General features: G+C 44.4%; 1 protein-coding gene across 2 annotated transcripts in view; it reads right to left on the bottom strand.

The window, feature by feature from the left end:
• Nucleotides 1-15872, bottom strand: part of LOC112230880 (laminin, gamma 3) — a 252515-nt gene that overhangs the window by 16832 nt on the left and 219811 nt on the right. For both annotated transcript variants that reach the window (XM_024397226.2, XM_024397225.2), the window contains 5 exons: nucleotides 7175-7363; nucleotides 5922-6167; nucleotides 2912-3065; nucleotides 2609-2751; nucleotides 2172-2350 (listed from right to left, as the gene is read on the bottom strand). In XM_024397226.2, the coding sequence (XP_024252994.1) occupies nucleotides 2172-2350; nucleotides 2609-2751; nucleotides 2912-3065; nucleotides 5922-6167; nucleotides 7175-7363 (911 nt within the window). The remainder of the gene's footprint in view (nucleotides 1-2171; nucleotides 2351-2608; nucleotides 2752-2911; nucleotides 3066-5921; nucleotides 6168-7174; nucleotides 7364-15872) is intronic.

Raw genomic sequence — 15872 nt, 5'->3', positions numbered from 1 at the left:
TATAGGTGTATGCACTTCCCCCTTTTAAAGGCCCAGTGCAGTCAAAAACTTGATTTCCTGTGTTTTATATACATTTCCACACTGATGTTGTAATAATACGGTAAAATGTTGAAAATTATGATACTGCCCTTTTAGTGTTAGAGCTGTTTGAAACACCTGGAATTTCAGCTTGTAAATTAGTAATAGACCAACAGGAAAGAGTTCCACACCTCTCTGCCAACAACAGCTAGTTTTCAATTGTCCCCTCCCCACTAAGACCACACTCAGACTGTCCGAGCAAAGTTCTTGCTTGAGAAATTGCTCTTTACTAAGAAGATATTTGTTTTTCATATTTTGACATTTTAATTGAAAACACAACTTAATTGTTCCCCAGAAGTGATTAGATATTGACATAAAACAAAATGGCTGCGATGGACTTTTTTCAACACGAGATTGTCAATGAAAGCAGATGACAACATGATCCCACAGTGGCCAATAACAAATCACACCCAGCCATATTTACAGTGTATTCAATCTCATTCAAAACACAGAGATAGACAATCTACTCTTAACGTAGATGTTTATCTTAACGTGAAACCGATTGTACATTTTAAAAGCAATACTCTCTGTGCAGTGGGAGCAGGGCAAGCTCAACCCTAAGCACAGTTTCATACATTGGTTGTCAATTCTTAAGTGGACCTTGCTTTTGCATGAGCTTCCAGGCCTCGATGATTAAGGCATATTACTGGCTGGGGAGCCATACGTTTTTGGAGTAGGCCATTAGCAGGCTCAACTCTGTGTGTGAGTGTGTGTCGCTGCTAAACACGAGCAGGTGAGGAGGTACAGATGTCCTATCTTAATTTGATCACTCTGTTGTCGCAGAGATTTGTCCTGTGCAGCAGAAAATGCAATTTGTGGTGAATTCAAGGTTTAAAAAGGCTTCAAAAGTTTGTAATTTTCACATAAAAAAATTGAGTGGATTTGCCCTTCCGAAAAATGCATCAATCCCTTTAAACATGTCCTTTATAATTATAATCCACATAATAATTCACATGTCCTGTTGCTGCAGGATTATTTGTCTGCTGTGAGAAATTGGTCAAATGAAGATAGTACATCTGTAGGTGGAGAGGGCATTTATAATACCACTTCTCTTTCACTCTCCTTGGTGGACACTCACCCACATTCACTTTAAAAACCTGTCATTTGGACACTTCAGCCCACCCAGAGGTAAAATCTGTCATTATATTACAGTAAGAGCAACAATAACTCCACACACAACACAATATGGTATCTTGCAGTTGTTGTTTTTGAAACGTACATGAACAAAAGGAACATACTGTAACAAAAGGATTTCTCCCCCTTTTTCTATACTGTAGTGCTCCCTCTATGGTTACATTCTATCCACCCCCCCTCCTTTTTTTCTCTCCTGTCTTTAGAAGGGAGGAAGGTGTGTAGAAAAGAGCCAGAGGTGAGATACGAGAGCGAGAGATGAAGAGATGTGAGAAACTGAGACTGCATGGTAGAGAGAAAGAGATGAGAGAAAGAGACTGGTAGGTAGAGCAAAGTCCTTTTATGGGCTCTGAGCAGACCGGACCCTGGTTTCCTCTGAATTGCTAACGCTGTGGAAATCACAGCAGTCTTTCCCAGGTACACAAATTGTTTGCTAGAGAAAAAAAACACAAACCACTTCAGCAAGAACAAGCATATGTACGGAAAGTACCAAACTCTGCTATTGGCTTTGCCTGCAGAGAAAAGCCACTCTATAGCGTTTAGAACATAAGGCTCCCTATATAGTGCAGTTCACTACTTTTCTGGCCAAATGTAGTGCACTATATAGGGATGAGGGTTCCATTTGGGACGCACATGGTCTATTTCTGTATCTTCACATTGACTTCAGTCTGACTGTTAACTTACCTTAGTTGTTTAAATAAGGAGGCCAGATGGCCATGATTGTTAGACTACAAAGGCATTATTGGGTAGGACTTTGAATAGCTGACTTTTGTTTTGGAGCAAATGGCATTATGTAGTAGTGATAACAGCACCGATTACCTATGGGGATTTACCCCACAGACAGGCTGAGAAGCAGACTGGGAAACAGACGGATAGAGATTCTGGCAAAAAAGGAGGCAAACTGACACAGAGAAGAAGATGGAGAGACTGACAGCCTTACGAAGGCACGCGCACACTCTTACCTCCTCCTTGACTAGCCCGTAGCAGACGGGGCACTCTTCACACTGGTGCGTGGCTCTGTTGTGGAAGTAGTTGAGCTCACACTGGTCACACTTGTACCCCACGAAGCCCTGGCGGCAGGGACAGGTGCCGTTGGTGTGGCACTGCATGGAGCGGGAACCCATAGGGTCGCAGTTACAGGCTGAGAGGGACAGGGGAGGGGGAGTGGACAGGGTACAGGTGGACAGAGGGAGGCAGGGGTGGACAGGGGGCAGGGGACATGAATGTCAGAGAGGGGTGAAACAATGGAAGTATTCAAAATTACATGCTTGCGTTTTGCTTTAAAAATGTTTTTTTATTGTTATCAGAATTACTTGATTTAGCATATATTTTGGCCTGTCTTAGTATTTGACACACAGGGACTTCTAGACCCAATCACAGTATAGGCTACTGTAGCTACCTCTGCAGCCTCGTGAGGAGAAACCAAAGAAGCCCATACGACAGGTGCTGCACAGCCGCCCCTCCAGTCCCGGCTGACACACACACTGCCCTGTGATTGGGTGGCACCCCGCGGAAGACGAGCCAATGGGGTTACAGTTGCACCTTAGAAACAGTCGATGTAAAAAGTGATTCACGTACAGTAATAATTATTAACAAGACAAAACAGAACTACAGTATAAAGTATAGAGTCAGAAATATGTATATGAAAGCACTACTCTAATCCATATAGTTTAGTGCGGAATCCCTGGAGAAATCCCTGTACCTCTCACAGCCTACTCCATGCTGCAGGTTGAAGAAGCCGACTGAGCACTGGCCACAGTCTCGCCCGGTCACATGACTAAGGCACTGACAACTTCCAGTCTGGGGGTCGCAGTCCTCCAACAACCCAGAAGTCCCTGCAGGACTGCAGTCGCAGGCTGGGTGAAGACACAACCACATGTCAACCACACATCAACCACGCAACCTCACATCAAATACAGTATCAAAAAGTACGGTGGCCTAAACACACACACACACAGTACATGATCAAAACAGAACACAATTCAAACACAGTCTCCAAAAAGTGACATGAATCATATCCATCACAGAAAAATTACACTAATTAAACACAGTATAAAAAATGTCTGTGACAAGCCTGACAAAACACTGAAGCTTATCCCTATATCACTGTTGCAGCCACTGCTGTGATCAATTATTTCCCACCCTCTATCCATTCACTCGATCTTCAATCCATTCACTTTATCTTCTAATCCATCCCTTCACTCTATTCTACATTTACATTTTTCATTTTTGTCAGAGGTGGCAGAACTGAGTTCTCGGGTTGGGGTGTAAGGTTTAAGCAGAGCTTGAAGGTATGGAGGGGCAGTTCAACTTGCTGCTCCGTACGCAAGTATCATGGTCTTTTAGTGGTTATGAGCTTCGACTGGAAGCCAGTGGAGTGTGCAGAGGAGTGGGGTGACATGGGAGAACTTGGGAAGGTTGAACACAAGGCGGGCTGCAATGTTCTGGATAAGTTGCAGGGGAGCCCAGCCAACAGCGAGTGACAGTGACTGGATAAGGACCTGAGCCACTCCTTGTGTAAGTTAGGGTTGTACTCTACAAATGTTTATAGAGCATGAACCTGCAGGAGCGAGTCACTGCTTTTATGTTTGCAGAGAACGACAGGGTTTTGTCCAGGGTCGTTCCAAGTTTCTTTGTACACTGGGAAGGGGACACCGTTGAGTTGTCAACAGTGATGGAGAGGTCTTGAACGGTCAGGCCTTCCCCGGAAGGAAGAGCAGCTCCGTCTTGTCGAGGTTGAGCTTGAGGTGGTGGGCCGCAATACAAGCTAAGATATCTGCCAGGAACGCAGAGATGCGTGTCGCCACCTAGGTGTCAGAAGGGGGAAGGAGAAAAGTAGTTGAGTGTCATGTGCATAGCAATGATAAGAGAGAACATATGAGGATATGACGAAGCCGAGTGACTTGGTGTATAGATAGAAGAGGAGAGGGACTAGAACCAAGCCCTCACTACACCAGTAGTGAGAGTATGTGATGTAGAGACAAATCCTCTCTACGTCACCTGGTAGGAGTGGCCTACCAGGTGACGGATGCAATCCAAAAGTGTGCAGAGCCTTAGACGCCCAGCCCTGAGAGGGTGGAGAGGAGGATCTGACAGTTCACAGTGTCAAAGGCAGCAGATAGATCTAGGATGAGAACAGAGGAGAGAATGTTAGCTTTGACAGTGGGGTGAGCCTCCATGACACACAAAAGAGCAGTCTCGGTTGAGTGCCCTGTCTTGAAGCCTGATGGGTTAGGGTCAAGAAGGTCCTTCTGAGAGTGATAGCGAGAGAGTTGGTCAGAGACAGCACCCTCAAGTGTTTTGGAAAGAAAATAAGGGATACTGGTCTGTAGTTTTTGATGACAAAGGAGTCGAGGAGAGCGATTCAGCGATTCAGGGGAGCGATTCAGGCAGGGGACGCAGCCAGTGGTCAGGGATGAGTTGATGGAAGTGATGAATGGGAGACGGGAGGAGGGGATGGGGTTGAGCGCGCAGGGTTGTCGGGCGGCCAGACCTCACTAGTTGCAGGATTTCATCTGGAGAGAGAATCCTCTGAGGTTCATAGTCTAGACAGGAATAAAGTACAACAATCCTTCTCTTTGTAGGGTGTGTCTTGTCTGGCCTGTGTGCCTGGCTGTATGTGAGCTGAAACAATGCAGAGGCAGAGCAGGCCGTTTATCTGTGAGGTGTCTGTGGGGCAGCCATATTTCCATGAGCCTGAGTGTGTGTGTGTCTGTGTCTGTCTGTGTAACTCAGTGTTTCCCTGTGTGTGTGTAACTCAGTGAGGGAGACAGCAGAGTGAGACTCAGGGAGACTCATGGGCTTCTCCCTCACCACTTTGTCATATTTGTGTGCATTCCAAATGGCACCTTATTCCCTCTATAGTGCACTACTTTTGTAGTGCACTATGTAGCGAATAGGGTGCCATTTATGAAGCAAACTCTGCTCAGCCCTGGGGTTATAGATGGAACAGCTCAGGTACTTCTGGGGGACAAAGACATTACGTACATCCCTCTCTCTCTCTCTCTCGCTCTTTGTGTCTCTATTCCTATCACTGCCTCTATCTCTATCCATCTCTGTGGCTCTATTTTTCTCTGTCGTTTCTTGCTTTCTCTTTATATCGTTTTCGCTCTCATACATCTGCAGTATTTAAATCCTCCAAGGCCCTTCATGTATATCAGGTGAAAAAAAGTGTATTTAAAGTTTAAACTTTTCTCTTTCTATTCATACATTGTAATGGAGACAAAGTACTATAGTTGGAATGTCAGACTGCTCTCCGCTTCTTTCTCTGAACTACGTTCAACTGACACTATTTCCTTGTAGGTCTATGACTTCTATTCACTCAGAGAGAGAGAGAGAGAGAGAGCCTGTAAAGAAAATGTTCTCTCACTTTACAACAACTGTGGAGTTCCTAATGGCACTTTTAACCACAACTCTCACGCTCTAACTTTTACAAAGAATTCTTTTTACTGAGACTTGCTGAAGTCAAGTCAATAGTACAGTATGAGAAAAGAACTTGTTAAACCCTCAAGAAAAGCTCACTATAAATCCACACATAAAGGGCACATATACACAGAGACACATTGATGCACACGAACAAATGATATAACACGTTGAAATACATTCATTGTCAATACATTCTACATTTTTAAATTTGTATTTCTCCTTAATTAAAAAACCTGTGTCACAGTAACCCAAACCTATATACGCCCTTCCCAAGTTCGCACACTCACGTTTGCACTTCCCGGCCATCGTCCGGTCCATGGCATCTCCATAGTAACCGCGTCGACAACGTTGACAGTGGTCTCCCTCGGTGTGTCCCAGACACTTGAAGCAGCGGCCCGTCATGTGATCACACACGCCCAGCGCGTTGGGGTCCACGTTACCGTTACAGTCGCACCGCTCGCACTGCCGAACCAGCCCAGAACGGCCCAGGGGGTCGCCGTGGAAACCGTCCTCACACAACTCACACCTGGTTCCTGAGCAGAGACGATGTTTGTGTTTGTGTGTGGGGGTTTCGGTGGCCATTCTAATTTCAACCTAAATCAATATTTTTCAGACAAACTTCAAATTCAGTGACGTATATGAAATTCTTGTAATGAATAAACGATCCCAACCTGACAAGGGAATAAGTTTTAATTCACACACTGTGCTCTACACATGCTAGGATCAAGATCAATTTTATCAAGACAGCGAGGACAGTTAGCTATCACCAGCAAGGTTTTTATAAATCCAATTTGTGGAAATCCGCTCCACTGAGCAAACAATGAACTTTGTGTCCCAAATGGCACCCTATTCCCTACTATATAGGGCAGGGGTGGGCAAACATTTTTGCTCGAAGGTTTTGAAATACAACGAAGCGACGCATTTTTTGGTCGGACCAATTGTTTGTTAATAAAATCAATTTGTGGGGGTGTGATGCAGAGTGTGATGCAGTGCCTTAGACTGCTGCGTCAGTGCTTGAGGCGTCACTATAGACCTGGGTTTGATCCTGGCTGTGTCACAGCTGGCCCGTGATTGGGAGACCCCATGACAAGGTGCACAATTGGCCCAGCGTCGTCCGGGTTAGGAGAGGGTTTGGCAAGCCGAGATTTCCTTGTCCAATCGTGCTCTAGCGACTCCTGTGGTGGCTTCCGGGTTAAGCGGGCATTGTGTCAAGAAGCAGTGCTGCTTGGCTGAGTCGTCTTTCGGAGGACGCATGGCTATCGACCATCTCCTGTCCCGAGTCCGTATGGGAGTCGCAGCCATGGGACAGGACTGTAACTACCAATTGGATACCACAAATTAGTATTATTATTATTATTTAATAAAATGAAGTCTCGCGGGCCAGATTGGTCGGGTCGGATACGGCCCGCGGGCCGTACTTTGCCCCCCTCCCCTTGATAAGGTGACATTTGGGATCCAACCCAGGTTGGGGGAATGGCATGGTTTGTTTCCATTACCAGACATCTAACAGTAATCTAACAGTAACAGTAATTCATCTCACCCCTCTGTCCTGAAGGGCAGTTGGTACAGACCACGTCCCCAATCTCCATAATTTGAGCACAGCTGGTGCGGTCCGGGCAGGGGCAAGTTTGACAGTCGTTGGTCGTGCCAATCAACGCGTTGCCATAGTAACCATCCAGGCAGTGCTCGCAGGTTGGTCCTGTGGTGAAATCTGCACACTTACACACACCTGCGTGGGGTAGAAAGAGAAGGAGAGACGTAGAACGTTACAACTCACTAAAGCGCACACAGGACCATCATACTGAATCTCAGTAGCAGACACAGATGAATGACTCTGAGACATCTGACTGGTGGTACTTGTGAGTGGGAAAGCAGCAACTATTCAATACACTTGAAGGTACCCAGCTACCCATCCACCTCCCTCTCTCACCTCACTCACTCCACTTTCATTCTCTCTCTTTTTCACAGGCACAAGCTAGTGCGAACCTGAACGTGCACACGCACACACACACACACACACACACACACACACACACACACACACACAGGAGGATGATGCTGTATTGATTTTCTCCTCTGACAGATCCAGGCCACAGTGAGTAGAGTTCCCCTTACCACCAGCAGAGTGCGCTGTGTCTCTGTCTCTAGCCAGCTGTCTGCACCATACACGTCGCTCTCCACACAGGCACAGCAGAACAGAGAACAATAAGAGGAAACAGCCAATACTGAAACCCAGTCCTCCACCGGAGAGAGAGTGCAGAAATAACTGGTCTAAATTCACTGTAATTGCTTTGGGAAAAATAAGAGCTGGATTCAGACAGAAAGACCTTCAAGAAGTTAACTAATTCACCCCAAGTGAGAGATTACCATATGTATTATGTCCTAAAAACAGACTGTTAAATCCATATGTCTTATAGAGCCTCAGGGAAAACAACTCTGGGCTTTACGCATGTAGCTACAGCTCTTCACATATATAATACATCTGGTTTCCATAGAAATGGATTTTATGAACTTTTGACCACTCATCTAGTTTTTCTCTCTGTTTGCTGGGATAATTAGCCACGGAGTTGTAACTGTTAAATATGCTCGTTATGATGGAGAATCATAGTTTGAATAATAAATACTCTCCAAACCCAAACGTAAGTAAAAAATAACTAGGCCTACAATTCAATTTAAACCTAATCAAACCTCACTTCACATATGTTGCAATTATGTGAATAGTTATGTTCACGATTCAAATCATTAAGAGTCTAAGCTGGGGATAACATATGGAATTGTTTTAAGATGGTCGAACCAAGTATCATTTAGCTACTTCATTTGGAATTTTAGGACCCCTTCAGGTATCAAACAAATATTTGGTCAAACATTGAATAACCCAGAAAACTACTAAAAATCCCCCATATTAACATATGTAACAGGGACCATAAAGTCAATAACTTTCTTGTAACAGATGACGTTCATATATCTCTGAAACTCACTTCGATAAAAACTTTGATGATAGAGTGGTAGCAATACATGGTTATAACATCTACTGAAAAGATGGAAGTGCCAACGGAGGCGGTGTTGCAGTCTATATTCAGAACCACATTCCTGCAAAGCTTAGAGACGATCTAATGTTAAATACTGTTGAAGTAATATGGCTACAAGTTCATCTGCCTCACCTAAAGCCCATTATTGTGAGAAGCTGCTATAGACCACCAAGTGCTAACAGTCAGTATCTGGATAATATGTGTGAAATGCTTGATGATGTATGTGATATCACCAAAGAAGTATATTTTATGAGTGATTTAAATATTGACTGGCTATCATCAAGCTGCCCACTCAGGAAAAAACTTCAGATTGTAACCAGTGCCTGCACCCTGGATCAGGTTGTCAGTCAACCTACCAAGGTAGTTGCAAACAGCACAGGAATGAAATCATCAACATGTATTGATCACATCTTTACTCAAGCTGCAGATATTTGCTTTAAAGCAGTATCCAAATACATAGGATGTAGTGATCACAATATAATAGCCATATCTAGGAGAGCCAAAGTTCCAAAGGCTGGGCCTAATAATGTGTATAAGAGGTCATACAAATCGATCAAATGTACTTATAAAGCCCCTCTTGCATCAGCTGTACAGAAACCCAGCCTAAAACCCCAAACAGCAAGCAATGCAGGTGTAGAAGTAAGGTGGCTAGAGGTCATACAAGAGGTCATACGAGAAGTTTTGTAGTGATTCATATGTTGATGATGTAAAGAATATTTGCTGGTCTGTGGTGTGTAATGAGGAGCAACCAGACGATGCTGGTCTGTGGTGTGTAATGAGGAGCAACCAGACGCTGCTGGTCTGTGGTGTGTAATGAGGAGCAACCAGACGCTGCTGGTCTGTGGTGTGTAATGAGGAGCAACCAGACGCTGCTGGTCTGTGGTGTGTAATGAGGAGCAACCAGACGCTGCTGGTCTGTGGTGTGTAATGAGGAGCAACCAGACGCTGCTGGTCTGTGGTGTGTAATGAGGAGCAACCAGACGATGCACTTGATGCATTTATGGAACTACTTATTCCAGTTATAATAAGCACCCGCCCATTAAGAAAATTACTCTAAAAATGGTTAAATCCCCTCGGATTGATGAGTAATTTTAAAATGGTGTGGTTGGAGGTATGGCAATTTAGTCTGGCAGCGCAACTGATTGGCAAACATATTGCAAATTAAGAAATCATGTGACTAAACTAAATAAAAATAAACTACACTATGAAACAAAGATAAACTCTATATAAATAATGATAGTAAAAAATCTTTGGGTCACCTTAAAATATTTTTTTGGGGGAAAAAAGCCAACTCGGCTCCTTCATTCATTGAATCAGATGGCTCGTTCATCACAAAGCCCCCTGATAGTGCAAACTACTTTAATGACTTTTTCATTGGCAAGATAAGCAAACTTAGGGATGACATGCCAGAAACAAACGCTGACACTACACATCCAAGTATATATATCGGACCAAATTATGAAAGACAAGAATTGCACTTTTGAATTCCGTAAAGTCAGTGTGGAAGAGTTGAAAAAAAGTGTTGTTGTCTCTGAACAATGACAAGCCACTTGCGGTCTGACAATCTGGATGGAAAATTACTGAGGAAAATAGCAGACGATATTGCTCCTATGTGCCACATCTTCAATTTAAGCCTACTAGAGAGCGTGTGCCCTCAGGCCTGGAGGGAAGCCTAAAGTCATTCCGCTACCCAAGAATAGTAAAGCCCCCTTTACTGGCTCAAATAGCCGTCCAAATCAGCCTATTACCAACCCTTAGTAAACTTCTGGAAAAACTAGTGTTTGACCAGATACAATGCTATATCACAACAAACACAACAAACAAATTGACAACAGAATTTCAGCATCCTTATAGAGAAGGACACTCAACAAGCACAGCACTTACACAAATGACTGATGATTGGCTGAGACAAATTGATCATAAAATGATTGTGGGGGCTATCTTGTTTGACTTCAGTGTAGCTTTTGACATTATCGATCATAGTCTGCTGCTGGAAAAACGTATGTGTTATGGCTTCACACCCCCTACTATAATGTGGATAAAGAGTTACTTGTCTAACAGAACACAGAGGGTGTTCTTTAATGGAAGCCTCTCAAATATAATCTAGATAGAATCAGGAATCACCCAAGGGGAGCTGTTAAGGCTCAGTTTTTACTAACGACATGTCACTAACTTTGAGTAAAGCCAGAGTGTCTATGTATGCGGATGACTCAACACGACACACGTCAGCTACTACAGCGACTGAAATGACTGCAACGCTCAACAAAGAGCTGCAGTCAGTTCAGAGTGGTTGGCAAAGAATACGTTAGCCCTAAATATTTATAAAACTAAAAGCATTGTATTTAGAACGAAACACTCACTAAACCTCAACTAAATCTTGTAATAATTCATGTGGAAATTGAGCAAATTGAGATGACTAAACTGCTCGGAGTAACCCTAGATTGTAAATTGTCATGGTCAAAACATATTGATGCAGTAGCAGCTAAGAAGGGGAGTAGTGAAGTCTGTCTATAATAAAGAGATGCTCTGCCTTCTTCATAACAACACTATCAACAAGGCAGGTCCTACAGGCCCTAGTTCTGTCGCACCTTGACTAATGTTCAGTCATGTGGTCAGGTGCCACAAAAAAGGACGTAGGAAAATTGCAATTGGCTCAGGAGAGGGCAGCACGGCTGGCCCTTGGATGTAGACAGAGAGCTAATATTAATCATATGCATGTCAATCTCTCCTGGCTGTCAATCGCTCTACTTTTATTTATGAGAGGTACTGACATGTTGAATGCACCGAGCTGTCTGTCTGAACTACTGGCACACAGCTCGGACACCCATGCATACCCCACACGAGGTCTCTTCACAGTCCCCAAGTCCAGAACAGACTATGGGAGGCACACAGTACTACATAGAGCCATGACTATATGGAACTCTATTCCACATCAAGTAACTGACGCAAGCAGTAAAATTAGATTTAAAAAACAGTTAAAAAACACCTTATTGAACAGCGGGGACTGTGAAGCAACACAAATATTGGCACACACACACACACACGGATTAAGTACTGTTGATACAGTGGGGAGAACAAGTATTTGATACACTGCCGATTTGGCAGGTTTTCCTACCAAATCGGGATCACCTACCAACCAGTCGTAATTCCGGCTCTCACAGACCTGTTAGTTTTTCTTTAAGAATCCCTCCTGTTCTCCACTCATTACCTGTATTAACTGCACCTGTTTGAACTCGGTACCTGTATAAAAGACACCTGTCCACACACTCAATCAAACAGACTCCAACCTCTCCACAATGGCCAAGACCAGAGAGCAGTGTAAGGACATCAGGGATAAAATTGTAGACCTGCACAAGGCTGGGATGGGCTACAGGACAATAGGTAAGCAGCTTGGTGAGAAGGCAACAACTGTTGGCGCAATCATTAGAAAATGGAAGAAGTTCAAGATGACGGTCAATCACCCTCGGTCTGGGGCTCCATGCAAGATCTCACCTCGTGGGGCATCAATGATCATGAGGAAGGTGAGGGATCAGCCCAGAACTACACGGCAGGACCTGGTCAATGACCTGAAGAGAGCTGGGACCACAGTCTCAAAGAAAACCATTAGTAACACACTACGCAGTCATGGATTAAAATCCTGCAGCGCACACAATGTCCCCCTGCTCAAGCCTGCGCATGTCCAGGCCCGTCTGAAGTTTGCCAATGAACATCTGGAGGAATGGGAGAAGGTCATGTGTTCTGATGAGACAAAAATAGAGCTTTTTGATCCAAACTCCACTCGCCGTGTTTGGAGGAAGAAGAAGGATGAGTACAACCCCAAGAACACCATCCCAACTGTGAAGCATGGAGGTGGAAACATCATTCTTTGGGGATGCTTTTCTGCAAAAGGGACCAGACGACTGCACCATATTGAGGAGAGGATGGATGGGGCCATGTATCGCGAGATCTTGGCCAACAACCTCCTTCCTTCAGTAAGAGCATTGAAGATGGGTCGTGGCTGGGTCTTCCAGCATGACAATGACCTGAAACACAAGGAGTGGCAACTAAGGAGTGGCTCCGTAAGAAGCATCTCAAGGTCCTGGAGTGGCCTAGCCAGTCTCCAGACCTGAACCCAATAGAAAATCTTTGGAGGGAGCTGAAAGTCTGTATTGCCCAGCGACAGCCCCGAAACCTGAAGGATCTGGAGAAGGTCTGTATGGAGGAGTGGACCAAAATCCCTGCTGCAGTGTGTGCAAACCTGGTCAAGAACTACAGGAAACGTATGATCTTTGTAATTGCAAACAAAGGCTTCTGTACCAAATATTAAGTTCTGCTTTTCTGATGTATCAAATACTTATGTCATGCAATAAAATGCAAATTAATTACTTAAAAATCATACAATGTGATTTTCTGGATTTTTGTTTTAGATTCCGTCTCTCACAGTTGAAGTGTACCTATGATAGAAATTACAGACCTCTACATGCTTTGTAAGTAGGAAAACCTGCCAAATCGGTAGTGTATCAAATAATTGTTCTCCCCACTGTATGTGGTAGTGGTGGAGTAGGGGCCTGAGGGCACACAATGTGTTGTGAAATTTGGCAGCAGGTAATGGGGATCCATAATAAATACAAATACAAATAGCCCACAGAAACACATTGAATAACAGATGCATTCATGGAAAAACCATGTTTGTTTTAAAGTGCCTGTCCTATTTCTGAGAGATAAAAGAAAGATCAGGGTATTTTTTATTTATGACACTAAACTACTTCCATATATACTTCCATTCATATTTTACCGGGATAACTTCAGACGAGGCTTTTGGGAATGCTAGAGCAAAACATGTATGTGTTCATGAGAGTCTCACCTTTCCATAGAGGGGTCATACTAGTGTGTAGCCCAAACTATTCTAATGCTTCAGACAGAAGTTGGTACATCGGCGGTACTGACTTCAGAAGAGTCTCATAATGCGTGTTGGGGTCATAGAGCAAAACGGAGAACACCATCATGTTTGTGAGAGTCTCATCTTTCCAGAGTGGTCATACCGTTCAGACACTACAGAGCTTTCGCGAGAAGACCGATTTTCGGGATGTCTCATAGTCTGACAAACACCACTGTAGCTCGGCGACATTCCCCTGCAGATGCGGAAGACTGCGATTGATGGATGCGGGGGAATGAGACGCAGCCCATGCAATATATATATATATATATATATATATTTCCATCTTAAACAGTCAGATTTTGATGATGTTTTTATTATGCTAATGTATTTTTTTTGCAGGGGCACGGACCGACTGTAGGGGGTTAAATATGTATATGAGTATTCAAGTATATTTCAAAGGTAATTGTGAACTGTGTCTATACCTTTGGTGTTTGAGTGGTCTACTCAGCCGCAACACACACAGACATAAACACACACGCTCAAGCCTACCTGACGAGCTAAACTGCTTCTGTGCTCGCTTCCAGGCAAATAACACTGAAACATGCATGAGAGCACCAGCTGTACCGGAAGACTTTGATCACGCTCTCCGCAGCCGATGTGACTAAGACCTTTAGACATTCACAAGGCCGTAGGGCCAGACAGATTACCAGGACGTGTACTGCGAGCATGCGCTGACCAACTGACAAGTGTCTTCACTGACATTTTCAACCTCTACCTGTCTGAGTCTGTAATAGCAACATGTTTTAAGTAATCCACCATAGTGCATGTGCCCAATAACACTAACCTGCCTAAATGACTACCGACCCGTAGCACTCATGTCTGTAGCCATGAAGTGCTTTGAAAGGCTGGCAATGGCTCACATCAACACCATCATCCCAGAAACCCTAGACCCACTCCAATTTGCATAATGCCCCAACAGATCCACAGATGATGCAGTCTCTATTGCACTCCACACTGCCCTTTCCCACCTGGACAAAAGGAACACCTATGTGAGAATGCTATTCATTGACTACAGCTCAGCGTTCAACAATATAGAGCCCTCAAAGCTCATCAATAAGCTAAGGACCCTGGGACTAAACACCTCCCTCTGCAACTGGATCATGAACTTCCTGACGGGCCGCTCCCAGGTGGTAAGGGTAGGTAACAATACATCCGCCACACTGATCCCCAACACAGGGGCCCCTCAAGGGTGCGTGCTCAGCCCCATCCTGTACTCCCTCTCATGACTGCACGGCCAGGCACAACTCACATGCCATTATTACATTTGCAGGTGACACAACAGATGACACAACAGCCTGATCCCTGACAACAACGAGACAGCCTATAGGGAGGAGGTCAGAGACGTGGCCGTGTGATGCCAGGATAACAACCTCTCTCTCAGCGTGATCAAGACAAATGAGATGATTGTGTACTACAGGAAAAAGAGGACCAAGCACGCCCCCATTCTCATCGACGGAGCTGCAGTGGAGCAGGTTGAGAGCTTCAAGTTCCTTGGTGTCCACATCACCAACAAACTAACATGGTCCAAGCACAGCATGACAGTCTTGAAGTGGGCACGCAAAACCTTTTCCCCCTCAGGAGACTGAAAGGATTTGGCATGGGTCCTCAGATCCTCAAAAGGTTCTACAGCTGCACCATTGAGAGCATCCTGACTGGTATGGCAACTGCTCAGCCTCTGACCGCAAGGCACTACAGAGGGTAGTGCGAATGGCCCAGTACATCACTGGACCTCTATTTTATTTTGTTTATCTTTATTTTACCAGGTAAGTTTTTTTTTGTTGTTTACCTTTATTTTACTAGGCAAGTCAGTTAAGAACAAATTCTTATTTTCAATGATGGCCTAGGAACAGTGGGTTAGAGACAGCCTGTTCAGGGGCAGAATGACAGATTTGTCCCTTGTCAGCTCGGGGTTTGAACTTTCAACCTTCCGGTTACTAGTCCAACGCTCTAACCACTAGGCTACCCTGACTGATAACACGTTTTCATTTACAGCAACAACCTGGGGAATAGTTACAGGGGATGAATGAGCCAATTGTAACCTGGGGATGATTAGGTGACCATGATGGTATGAGGGACAGCTTGGGAATTTAGCCAGGACACCAGGGTTAACACCCCTACTCTTACGATAAGTGTCATGGGATCTTTAATGACCTCAGAGAGTCAGGACACCGGTTTAACATCCCATCCAAAAGATAGCACCCTACACAGTGCAGTGTCCCCAATCACTGCCATGAGGAATTGGGATACTTTTTTTAGACCTGAGGAAAGAATGCCTCCTACTAGCCCTCCAA

This window comes from Oncorhynchus tshawytscha, linkage group LG33, assembly GCF_018296145.1.
Source record: "Oncorhynchus tshawytscha isolate Ot180627B linkage group LG33, Otsh_v2.0, whole genome shotgun sequence".
Taxonomy (NCBI): domain Eukaryota; kingdom Metazoa; phylum Chordata; class Actinopteri; order Salmoniformes; family Salmonidae; genus Oncorhynchus; species Oncorhynchus tshawytscha.
Note: the sequence above shows the minus strand (reverse complement) of the source record. Positions and strands in the feature narration are given on the sequence as shown.